This window comes from Anomaloglossus baeobatrachus, chromosome 9 (assembly GCF_048569485.1).
Source record: "Anomaloglossus baeobatrachus isolate aAnoBae1 chromosome 9, aAnoBae1.hap1, whole genome shotgun sequence".
In the NCBI taxonomy this organism is placed as follows: domain Eukaryota; kingdom Metazoa; phylum Chordata; class Amphibia; order Anura; family Aromobatidae; genus Anomaloglossus; species Anomaloglossus baeobatrachus.
This window is the reverse complement of record NC_134361.1, coordinates 90,307,499-90,320,940: the sequence shown is the minus strand read 5'-3', so window position 1 is coordinate 90,320,940 and position 13,442 is coordinate 90,307,499. Positions and strand designations below refer to the sequence as shown.

The 13,442-nt window shown below is 50.8% G+C and overlaps 1 protein-coding gene across 1 annotated transcript in view; it reads left to right on the top strand.

Moving 5' to 3' along the window:
- The window catches only part of LOC142251248 (uncharacterized), a 103,430-nt gene extending 91,568 nt beyond the window's left edge, over positions 1-11,862 (top strand). The window contains exon 16 of the mRNA XM_075323876.1: positions 10,301-11,862. Coding sequence (XP_075179991.1) covers positions 10,301-10,460 — 160 coding nt within the window. The 3' untranslated portion in view covers positions 10,461-11,862. The remainder of the gene's footprint in view (positions 1-10,300) is intronic.
- Positions 11,863-13,442: the final 1,580 nt, after the last annotated feature.

The window sequence follows — 13,442 nt, the reverse complement described above, 5'->3', positions numbered from 1 at the left end:
CAGTCACCGTCCAGGTAGGAATGACACACCCCCCCTCTGACCTGCCCTATATACTACCCCCTATAGCCACCACCCCCTGACCAATCAAACTGACCCCTGATCCTAACTGCCCCTTAGCACCACCCCCAAATTTCGCGCCCAAACTGACGTTCTCCATTAACCCCTTATTAACCCTATGGCCTGGCATCCCTCCTAGTCATGTAGCCCTCCCTTAAGCCCCTTCGGGTCAGCAGTCCGGGCTCTTCCTTGACTCCGGAATGTCTGACTGAAGGCCTTTGACCTTCCCCAACAACCCCCTACCCCCTGGGGTTCTTATCTAAAATAAACACAAACACTGTGTGACGTTGGAATATAAAGGCCACAGCAGCCCCATTTATTCATACCATAAACATCAGCCATGTAACAGATACAACTCTTCATTGAAGAACCCGAAAAGGAAGGGGGGGGGTACCTGAAGGTTAACCAAAATGTTCTTTGCAACATCAGCCCGTCTCCTGACCCTCAGCCGCAACACACCGACTCGAGAGCCCAAGCCAGATGTTGCCCCCACTATGTCCCGCTGAGACTCAACCCAGCAAGGACCCGTTTACCAAACAATTGCACCGCTAGAGGTAACCCGCTCCGGCACTGGGTTCCGTCCTCTCCTCTGTGCAAACCCCCACCTTCAGACACCCCCCTCCTTTCCGCCACCGCGAGCTCGCATGACCCCTTGTGCGCGCGAGTCCTCCCATACCAACAAAGCCTTCTCAAGCCCCTCCATCAGCCCTAAGGCCCAAATATCATTTCCCACCGAATTTAAATGGACCCCGTCCCGGCGCAACAAGTCGGCGGACGCCGCTTCCAACTCCGGGTGCCGAACAGAGACACCCCCAACCCGGGAAATGAACCGCCCAATCTCCCGATTCACTTTACTTCGCGCCCTGTTTACTGCCTCCACCGACCTGGCGTGCCGCCATGTCAGCCGCGCAACCATATCCGACCAGACAATTACTAGACCCGGGTGGGAAGACAGGAGCCGCAGGCAGTCACATTTTATGTCTTGTATCAGGTCCCTGGAAGCCCGGAGACCCAGGTCATTCCCACCCGCGTGTAGTACTACCACGTCCGGTGCTCTGTCCAGCTGCGAATGGTGGCGCCAGGTAGGCAACACCTCACTCCACAGCATGCCCTTGACCCCGATCCATCGCACAGTAGCCTTTTCTCTGGGAACCCCCAACTGGCGACCGTCCGGTCGTATTCCCGCACGAAACGCCCCCCAATACACGTATGAGTGGCCGAGCACCCACACCAACAACGGTAAACCTACAAAACAAAAGGTGACAACACAGAGGGGGTGGGGGGGGGGGGGGGGCACGAGGAAGAAAATGGGTAATGATTACCAAACAAATACCGCCCCCGACCCCCCCCCCCTCCCCACCAATAGCTCACAACAAGTTCGGCCGGACGTAAGATCTAAACCTGGCCGAGTCCCATCGTCCAATCTTACGGAGAGCCTGCGCGCCCAGACCCCAACGAGCCGCCTGAGTCGCAGCCCCAATCCGAAAGGAATGCGACGCGAACTCAGCCTCGTTGAGACCGCAACACTGCAGGCACCTCCGAAAGATGCAGACAAATTGGTAACTCGACAAGGCTGACCCGTCCTGGTGGGACAAAAGGGACCCCGGGCGAGCTCCCCTCACTTCTAAAAACGCCGACAGCCATCTGACAGGGCACTCCGCTAAACCAGGTACACCCCATAGTTCCACCATCCGACCTCTACCCAGCTGGTCCGTCTTTGACCGTCTCAAGCAACACCGCACCACATCCATACCGCATTCCACGTCCTCCAGCAACAAACCTCCGTGACTCCTCGTGTTTCTGCTCACCAGTTCACTAATTCTAAACGCCCCAAAGAAGGCCAAAACAAAAGCGGTCCCGAACAATTGGCATTCATACTCCGAACAGCACACCCGAGGCAACACCGACAACAGCTTGCCCAGCAGCTCAAAAGATACCGGGCGCCGAAGGTCTCGGCGCGCCCCCGCCCTCCGGTAACCCTTCATCACCTGGCGCACCCAGAAATCCTTCGTAACATCCTTCCAGCCCAATAACTTGAAAAAGAAGGAAATGCCCGCTAACCTGCCCGCCACGGCCGACCACGAAAGGCCTTCTTCCTTAGCCCTGCCCAACATGAACAAAACTAAATAAACTCTGTCACCTTCAGATACATGACCTCCCACCTCATCAACCAACTCGAGCCAACGGTCCCACGCTGAATTATAGCTGCGCCACGTACTGGGTGCCACCGAATGTCGGATCAATTCCCAGGCCGGCTGCAAACCAGGTCCCACAACCAGACGGGCCATACGGTCTCCTGCTGCTCCGCGTCCGGCGCCAGCATTCGAAAGCGGTCCCACTGGAAGCGAGATAAAGCATCAGCCACAGAATTCAGCACCCCCGGCACATGTACAGCGCAGACCCACAAGTTCAACTCCAGACATTTCAGCACCAAATGACGCAAGAGATCCACCACCGGGGGGGAATCAGCTGTCAACTTGTTAACACACTGAACAACCCCCAGGTTGTCACACATGAAACGCACCTTCCTGTCTTTCAAATCCTGTCCCCAAACCTCTAAAGCCACGACAATAGGGAAAAGTTCCAACAGGGCCAAATTCCTAGTCAGACCGCAAACCCGCCACGAATCAGGCCACCTGCCGACACACCATCTCCCCCCAAAATAGGCGCCAAAACCACTGGATCCCGCCGCGTCCGTATACAGCACCAACTCCTCATTTGACACCACCTCACGAAGCCACAATGACCGTCCATTATACAGCTGCAAAAAACGGGACCACACTCTCAGGTCCGCCTTATGCTCCACCTTCAAACGCACAAAATGCAAAGGGTGCAACACACCGGTGGTGGCTTGAGCCAAGCGACGGGAAAAAACTCTCCCCATCGGCAATATTCTACACGCAAAATTCAACTTCCCCAACAGGGACTGCAAGTCCCGTAAACGAATCTTCTTGGCCTCAATGGCCCCTTGAACGCAACGCCTCAAATCCACCAGCTTGTCCTCCGGCAAGCGGCACTCCATGGCAACCGTATCCAGCTCGATACCCAGGAATTTCAAAACCGTAACCGGACCCTCCGTCTTCTCCGGCGCCAACGGAACGCCAAACCGGCGAGCAACCTGCTCCACTGTCCGAAGCAAAAGGGAACACTGCGAGGATCCCGCAGGCCCCATGCACAAAAAGTCGTCCAAGTAATGCAACACTGAATCTAGACCCGCCTCCTCCTTAATTACCCATTCCAAGAAACAACTAAACTTCTCAAAATAAGAACATGAAATTGAACAGCCCATAGGCAAACAACAATCTACATAAAACTTGTCCTCCCACCAACACCCCAACAGGTGAAAACTGTCCGGGTGCACCGGCAACAGGCGGAAGGCCGCTTCTATATCCGTTTTCGCCAAAAGCGAACCACAACCCAACTTCCTTAACCATTCCACAGCCTTATCAAAACGGACATACGAAACCGAAACCAGCTCAGGATCAATACCATCGTTCACCGACCGGCCAGTAGGATAGGACAAATGGTGGATGAGCCGAAACTTGTTAGGTTCCTTTTTCGGGACCAACCCCAACGGGGACACAACCAAGTCCGGCAATGGAGGGGCATCAAAAGGCCCCGCCATCCGTCCTAGCTCCACCTCCTTCCGTAACTTATCCGCAACAATCTCACCATGTAGGCGAGTCGACTGTAAATTTTTTAAACGAATCTCTCCCGTCTTAACCACTGACGGTATCTTGAAACCAAAACTAAAACCGTCACTCAACAATTCCGCCGACCCCCGATCCGGGTATCTACTTAGAAACGGCGCCATCCGATCTACCCTCACCGGGGTCCTCCCTTTTTGACGAAGACTCAGCGGCCTTTCCTTTTCCCTTCCGGAAGCACTTAAGGTGACTGTGGGCGCCACCACAGCCCGAACACTCGTGCTTGAATCGGCAGGAAGACCCAAACCGGCATTCCTTCTCATTAAACTGCCAGCAAACGCCCTTTTTGGGCCCCGACGAGGTGCCAAATGATCCCCCGCCGGTGCCCCCTGGAAAGGACTGTGATGCCGACTTCGGCGCAGCCATCAGCCGCATCCATAGACTAATTTCTTTGTGGTCCCACCGTAAACTGGGTCTGACCGCCTTCCTCTGGCGAAACTGCTCGTCATATCTTAGCCAAGCAGTCCCCCCATAGGTCCTATACGCCTCACAGATAGAATCCAGATAACAAAAAAGAGCCGTACAGTTATCCGGAGCCTTTTCCCCCACCACACCGGCCAGTATCACAAAGGCCTGTAACCAGTTCTGAAAAGTGCGGGGAATAAGGCGATAACGCCGCCGTTCCTCCTCGTCCTTTTTGCTCTCATCCGGTTTAACCCGATCCAGATTAAACTTTTCCAACGGAAGCAATGAGAATATTTCCACATATTCATCCTTCCATATTTTTTCCCTGGTCTCCTGCTTCAGATGCGCCCCCAACGGGCCATCAAAGCAAACATACACTTCCCCTCTCGCCTTGTCATCCAATCGAACAATGTCCACTGCAGCCGCAGCTGCGGCAGCGGGAGCCGCAGCTGGGGCCGCGGGAGCCGCCACCACCGGCTCACCAACCGCATTGCCACTAGCAACCCCTCCAACCGCAGGAGTCGCAACCTCCTGCCCCGTCGCTCCCTGCCACACCAAGCTAGGGCCCCCCACAGGGGCAAACAAACCCCTAACCAACCTCAACAACTCGGATGCCACACTGCCGTCACCCGTCACCACATTCACGACCCGCCCACCACTCGGGCCACCAAGTAAACCACCCGTACCACCAACCACATTCACGCCCTGCACACCATCCGTATCACCAGACACACCATCCATAGCCAAACCAGATGCATGAGAAATAGAAGAAACCGTGGTCTTACCAGGCTGACTCCGAGAAGATCCCGAAACAGCCGTCACATGTCCTCCGCGTCGCACTCCAGCCGCCTCGCCGACCTCCACGATCTGGTCCCCGGTGCCGTCCTCCGCGCCGTCCTCCTCCAGGGTGGCCTCATCGTCCTCACTGGACCCAGGCCCAGGGAGCCCGCCGTCCGGCAGACTCGACCTTAGGCCCCGTCCGCCCGCAGCACCATCCATCCTCCGCGACGATCCAGACGCTGGCTCCGCCACATATACACCGCCTGGGGCATGCCGTCCGGCATCCCCGCGTGCTCCGGCTGATCCCGACGCCGTCCCATCGTTGTCCCTCCGCTGCGATCCCAGGCCGGGCCCCGCTGATCCGGGCCGTCTCCGCACGGACTCCCCCGCCGACACTGGGACCCCATGCTCCTGCAGGGGCCCCGCTCTGCTCCTGGACCTCGCTGCCGCCGCCACTGTGGCCTCATCTGCGCCCCGCGATCCCGCTGGCCCGCGCAACCCAGCTGGCCCCCGTGACCCCGCTGGCTCATACGACCCCGCTGGCCCACGCGACCCCGCCGACCCACGCGACCGCGCTGGCCCACGTGACCGCGCCGGCCCACGTGACCGCGGCGGGTCAGGTGACCGCACCGGGTCAGGCGAGCCTGCCGGATCGCGGGGACGCGCCGGGACGGGTGAGCACGCGGGGTCACATGACCGCGCCCGGTCAGGTGACAGCGCCCGGTCAGGTGACAGCGCCGCCCCACGTGACCGCGCTGCCCCACGCGACTGCGCCGCCCCACGTGACCGCGCCGCCCCACGTTACCGCGGCGGGTCAGGTGAGCGCGCTCGGTCAGGTGAGGCCGCCGGAGCACCAGGGGACGCCGGGTCACGTGAGCGCAGCGGACCACGTGACCGCGCCGGGTCAGGTGACCGCGACGGGTCAGGTGACCGCGCCGGGTCAGGTGACCGCGCCGGGTCACGCGGCCGCGACGCGCGCGTCACTGCCGTGCGCCGCGAACCGGAAGAAGAGGGGAGGCCGGCCGTGTCGCTCACCGCCCCGTTGCCTTGGCGCCCGCGGCCCGACTTCCGGCCGGGGCCTCGCGACGTTCCGGCTCCTGGATCCACCGCCGCACATCCACTTGGGCTCCGTCTCCGCTGCCGGCTCCTCGGCGTCATCTCCGGGCTGAGGCGCTCCGGGGGCCGAGTTCTTCGCTGCCGCTTCGGAGGCAGGGGGGTCCCATCTTCCTCGCCGACGCCGGACCATCGCTGGAGCTGCTCGTCCATCCAACGCTGTCCACGCTGCTCCGCCATCCTCTTCATCTGTGCCATGAAGTCCTCCATCTTCGGGATCCAGCCACAACGATTCCAGTCACCGTCCAGGTAGGAATGACCCACCCCCCCTCTGACCTGCCCTATATACTACCCCCTATAGCCACCACCCCCTGACCAATCAAACTGACCCCTGATCCTAACTGCCCCTTAGCACCACCCCCAAATTTCGCGCCCAAACTGACGTTCTCCATTAACCCCTTATTAACCCTATGGCCTGGCATCCCTCCTAGTCATGTAGCCCTCCCTTAAGCCCCTTCGGGTCAGCAGTCCGGGCTCTTCCTTTGTTTACTTCCAGAAATTCTGTTTCTGGTGACTTGATTATAACTCGCAGGTACAAATAATCTTAGAGATTGTCTGGCCACTTGGTAACCTTCCATCCTGGGACTGAAAAGTGACTAAAGGCCCCGTCACAGTAAGCAACATCGCTAGCAACATCGCTGCTAACGAACAACTTTTGTGACGTTGCTAGCGATGTTGCTGTATGTGACATCCAGCAACAACCTGGCCCCTGCTGTGAGGTCGTTGGTTGTTGCTGAATGTCCTGGGCCATTTTTTAGTTGTTGCTGTCCCGCTGTGAAGCACAGATCGCTGTGTGTGACAGCGAGACAGCAACAACTAAATGTGCAGGCAGCAGGAGCCGGCTTCTGCAGAGGCTGGTAACCAATGTAAACATCGGGTAACCAAGAAGCCCTGTCCTTGGTTACCCGATATTTACCTTCGATACCAGCCTCCGCCGCTCTCACTGCCTGTGCTGCCGGCTCCTGCTCTGTGCACATGTAGCTAGCTGCAGGACACATCGGGTTAATTAACCTGATGTGTGCTGTAAGTAGGAGAGCAGGGAGCCAGTGCTAAGCATTGTGCACTGCTCCCTGCTCTGTGCACATGTAGCTGCAGCACACATCAGGTAATTAACCCCATGTGTGCTGTAAGTAGGAGAGCAAGGAGCCAGCGCTAAGCATTGTGCGCTGCTCCCTGCTCTGTGCACATTTAGCTGCAGCATACATCGGGTAATTAACCCAATGTGTGCTGTAGCTAGGAGAGCAAGGAGCCAGCACTCAGTGTGTGCTGCTCCCTGCTCTCTACACGTGTAGCTGCGTGCGGTGGTAACCAAGGTAAATATCGGGTTGGTTACCGATATTTACCTTAGTTACCAAGCGCAGCATCTTCCACGCGGCGCTGGGGGCTGGTCACTGGTTGCTGGTGAGCTCACCAGCAACTCGTGTAGCCACGCTCCAGCGATCCCTGCCAGGTCAGGTTGCTGGTGGGATCGCTGGAGCGTCGCAGTGTGACATCTCACCAGCAACCTCCTAGCAACTTACCAGCGATCCCTATCGTTGTTGGGATCGCTGGTAAGTTGCTTAGTGTGACGGTACCTTAAGAATTTCACATGTACAGTTGCCCTCTACTTTGCTTCTTGCCAACTCTTCTGCTCAGATTCCTTTCCTTCTGCCTCCAAGATGGCAACCACAATGACATAGGGAGTGAAGTTAACCATGTCTTTCCTGCGGTGTGGGATAGCAAAGGCAGGGAAGTCATTAGAGTTGAGCGAGTACATAAGTATTCGTACTCTCTATACTCCTGAGTACTGTCTAAGGGCTAGGCACGCACTTTGCGTTCACCTACTTGCATTTCTAAAAGCACGTTTTGGGCTTAATTGATTTGACCAAAGTTGCCTTTTTCAGAACTTTAGCGCTGAAAACGCATGCGTATTTGCCGCGTTTTTGGATGCGTTTTCAGCGCTTTTTACATGCGTTTTCACCTGCGTTTAGACAGATGCGTTTTGAACATCAAGACACTGCTTAATAAAGTTTAAACAGTCAAAAAGAATGAAAAAAGAGAAAAAAAAGGATCAAATCTATATTAATGGGAAAAATAATTAAATTAGATATATTTCATAAAATTATAGCGGTAATATACATTTTATCGCTAAAATAGCAATAAATGCATATTTTTCTTATATTAAATTGTCGGATTTTGTGTGTGTGTAAAGGGACATATGAAATCATTATTTTGATGTCCAAAAAGCATGCGTTTTGGTAGTCCAAAACGCATGTTTCTGCACTGAAAAAGCAGGTAAAACGCAGGAATTTGAAGGAATCTTGGTTTTTGCCATTTCTCATTGACTTCAATGTTAGTAAAACTGACCTAAAATGGCAAAAACAACTGACAAGCTACTTCTTTGAACACATGTTTTTTGCCACAAAATATGCAAATTAAACGCGGCGTTTTAAAAAGCAAAGAGGGGTCTGAAAATCAACAGTTTCCATTGACTTTGCTGGAAAATCAAAACGGATGCGTTTAGGCAAAAAAAGGGTGCTTCTCAAAACGGACCAAAAAAGCAGTGGAAACGCAGGTGGAAACGGGGACTACTGCGATCCTCGCATGACACTCGACTCACGCTGGCAGCACAGCAGGAGCAGAGTGTCATGCGAGTGTCACTGCGACTGAGGTCTGATCATACGATTGGACCTCAGCTGCGGAGGGGTGGGCCGGCACTGAGGAGGGGCAGGCCAGCACGAAGGAGGAGAGGGAGGGATTTATCTCCCTCTCTCCTCCGTAGCTGGCTATTGCCGTTCTAGCACTGCACTCGCTGTACACCGGTATACTGCGAGTGCAGTGCGATCTTTCTCTCGCCCCATAGACTTGAATGGGTGCGAGAGAGAGTCGCGCATTACAATTGCAGCATGCTGGGATTGTTTTCTCGGCCCGATTGGGGATGAGAAAATAATCGCTCATGGGTGCTGTGACATAGGTTAATATTGGTCCGAGTGGAATGCGATGTTTTATCGCATTCCACTCGGTTCGATTTTCATGCCGTGTGTCTTACGGCTCACTCGCGTATTCATTCCAAATTGCATGTGCAATGAAGTCAATGGGGAATACTTGCTATGTAAGAGTAACCCGAATTCCACACTGCTACTCGCACGAATAGTAAGGCATTCAGATTACTCGTTACATTGCGAGTATTCCCCATTGACTTGCATTGCACATGCACTTGTTTTTCTAGTACAGTTAGATACAAAGATACATTTGCGATGTCATTTTGTAAGGAATGTATAACAAACATTACTTTTTACAAATTAAACATTTTAGGGTATGTGCGCACGTTGCTTTTTACCTGCTTTTTACCTGCTTTTTTGCTGCTTTTTCTTCTGCGCTGTTTAATGCCAAAATGGATGTGTTCTTCTAGTCAAGCAAAGTCTATGGGAATTTGGGTTTCTTGTTCACACTATGTTGTTCAAAATGCTGCCTTTTTGTGGCAGAACTTTGGTCAAAAACTCAGCTTTGCAGTGCAAAACCCAAATGGCAAAAACAATTGACATGTTGCTTCTTTGAAAAGCTGAGTTTTTGACCAAAGTTCTGCCACAAAAAGGCAGCATTTTGAACAACATAGTGTGAACAAGAAACCCAAATTCCCATAGACTTTGCTTGAATAGAAGAACACATCCATTTTGGCATTAAACAGCGCAGAAGAAAAAGCAGCAAAAAAGCAGGTAAAAAGCAACGTGCGCACATACCCTTAAACATTGCTTTAAAAGGCATTAAAGAATATGTCTTTAACTTTAAATCAAATTTTTAAGGGATTACATTTTTTATATATTTTTTTTTTTCCCTCTAGGGTAAAATAGACCTAAAAAAAATTACAAACTGGGCTGTTTCCCATCCTTCCCAGGTCCAGGGCTTTCTTTTCACTGCTGTTTTGGACATTGTTGATTGGCTGCATTAGTTCCATGAATTTAACACATCGTCAATATACCTGATCATTGGGCTCTGTTGTTTTACATCAGCAGAGCTGCTGAGCTTAGAGATTGTCTGTAGTAGTGAGTGATGGACTGCAGTCATCACAAAGACTGGGAGTGCCTCCTCTGCAACTGGACCCGGGAAGGGTGGGTAATAGAAACACTTGTCGTTTTATAGGTCTTGAAACCCTGTGCAAAACTTACATTTTAAAACTGACAACCCCTCAAAACAATTCATTTTCTGTCAATAATTTTCATTTGAAAGCTCCAATTGCTAAATCATAACTTTATTTTTAGGAAGCAAGACAGTGAGGAACGAGAATCACATCGCAGACACAAGCGCAAGAAGACCAAAAGGTCCAAAGAGAAGAGCGAGGATGACAACTCAACATTAAGAGCAAATCGGCATAACCTCAGAGAGAAAACTAAATCTGCTGTTCGCCTAGGTGGTGTCTGACAGAGGAAACCCTTTCACCATTGTATAATTGTAACCATTGTTTCTCCAGATGCTCTAGATGGCAGTTTCCCATCATTATCAGCAGGTGTAATCACTGATGAAGTAAATCTACCAGCTAATCTATCCATTTGTGGTGGTAAGATCCCATGGATGTTGATAGTGGATTCCAATGTGGTCAACGCTTAAGCTTGTAATATGAATGGCAATTACATTTCAAATGCCATTATCTTCCACTGTCTTGATAGAAAGATAAATGGCCTGTCATTTATTATGTGTCATCCATCCATATAGTAGTGCTCTTTAGTTTACAAGTTTGACGGTGGCTTCATATGACCAATATAAGGCTGATTTATTATTCCAAGCGGTCAGAAAGTGACTACACAGGATGCTAATATTTGCTTGCTTTTGCGATGACAGTGAAATATCAGTCTGGTTGGATATTGATGCATATATTGTAGTTTGTATACTCGCTTACTACCAAAATGCCAATTGAGCTGCAATCAAACAATTCCAAATTCTGTGAAGAGGATGTGAGGGCTTCTTGAAAAAGTTCCATTATGATTTAGATCTGTGACACAACGAAGACAGTCTTCACTTTATAACTTCAACTTAGACCATAAAATGTAAACTGTAAATCCAGTTTAATTTGTGTGCATTACAATTTTCAGTCCTGGAGCGTACTATGGTGCATTTACAGTGCGCAATGTTAAGCATCAGCCGATAGACAACATGATTGCCAGGCGGCAGTCGTTTCCCCTTCAGATATGCACCAAATGATCTGTAGTGGATTGAGCAGTGGGTATAGGCAGCCATTCATCTCTAGGACCATGTTCTACCAAGAACTATTCTTTCTTTTGTATAGCCCAAAAGAGAATTAAACTCGATGAACATGCATTTTAGCTGATTTCACATCTGTTCACCCACCAATTCGGACTGCATGAACAGGTCTTTCTAGGAGCAATAATCATTTTATGGTCTAAATGGATCCTAATAATAGATATGTGTAAGGCTGTTAAGGGTGCTTTACACGCTGCGACATCGCTAGCGATGTGCACGATAGCACCCGCCCCTGTCGTTCGTGCGACATTTGGTGATCGCTGCCGTACTGAACATTATCGCTACGGCAGCGTCACACGCCCATACCTTTTCAGCGACATCGCTGTGACCGCCAAACAATCCCTCCTTCAAGGGGGAGGTGCGTTCGGCATCATAGCGGCGTCACTAAGTGACCGCCCAATAGCAGAGGAGGGGCAGAGATGAGCGGCCGGAACATGCCGCCTACCTCCTTCCTTCCTCATTGCTGGTGGACGCATGTAAAGAGATGTTCGTCGTTCCTGCGGTGTCACACGTAGCGATGTGTGGTGCCGCAGGAACGACGAACAACCTAGCTACTGACCAGACAACGATTTTTGGTCACAGACCAATGATTTTTAACTCTTTTGCGATTGTTTAAGGTCGCTCATAGGTGTTACATGCAACGACGTCGCTAACGACGCCGGATGTGCGTTACAAACACCGTGACCCCGACGATATATCGTTAGCGATGTCGCAGCGTGTAAAGCACCCTTAAGTCTGGATTATTAGATATGGGGTCAGTCCAGAAATTGTTGTTTGTACTTTGATGTTAAATGTGGATGTGTGCGGCAGACCTTAACTAGAGATGATATGGAATATTCTGATCTGGTCATTGCTTTGATGAAGAGTTGCACATGAGCAGTTCCCTCTGTACAGCTATATTCACACTTCTGCAGGGGGGCAGTTGACAATACCATCAGATCTGCAGACTATTGCTGCACACGTTCTGGTCAAAGCAATGAAACCTCGACTGTCCCAAGTCAGCGGAATCTGTCATACAGATGGAAGCTACAGCGCATGTGACTGAGCCGAGTGTATGATGCGATGTAAGGCGAAAACTAGACCTGATCATGCAGGATAGAGGTCGTACTGGCTGATCGCCATGGTTTAATATCATTGCTGCAATCAGCCACAATGTATATAGTAGTGACAATTTTCTTCTAAATCGGAAATTAATTCAAAGTCAGCATGCGTTGAGTGATGCTGGGACTTGTAGTTCCATGAAAAAGCTGAATTGATCGACAACCGCAACAACGTACAAAATGATAGCAGAGGTGGTGACATCCGGAATAGACGGGTTCTCTTTATAGATATTGTCATGATTATACTGGTAAATGTCTTTTCTTCACTTTAAATGTTTGTTTTTCTAAATACATTTTGCACTTAAGCATGAGCCTAGATCAAGGTCAGTGTGAGGACAGACTTATCTACTTCTTAGGTTTTAATATCTGATATTTTATTCAATTATTTATTTATAAATGGTACTGAATATTAGACTATCTAATAATGTGAACACTTTGTGTAGAGCAGTTTTTTCACCTAAAGTTGAAATAATAAAATAATTTATAACAAATTTTGTTTTTCTTTCCTTTAATTTAAATAAGAAAAAAATAAACATACAATGTGGAATTAGCCCAGTTATATCTGTGTAGTATGAAGTCAGAGAACATGGCACAAAGCATGTGGGGCACGCGGCCGTAATGAGCACCTCTGCAACCCCCAGCTTTGCAGGGGATGATGGAATGACTGGGGGGTAACAAATCTATAGAAGCCAGATATTAATTTTTTGTTAGCAGACTCAAAGAAAAATTATTGTGTAAGGCTTCAGGTAAGACGGCTGCTTTAGTGCCAGTTTTATCTATTCTTGCTTTTGCGGTAAATGGCTACCAGATGCAGAGAGAAGAGCGAGTCCACGAAAAGCAGCCAGGCGTTGCATACGGTATGGAGCATATGCCGGATTCAGCCGGATGATGGATGAAGCTGTAGTTTGCTCAGAGGCTGCTCCTTTTCCCATGGCGCATAGAACAACAAGTTGTCCAGGTGTGAAATAATCGATGAGACTGTCTTGTGAGCACACTTGTATCTTCAGCTACAAGCCAAGGTTTATTTCTGTGCTAGAAGTGAAAT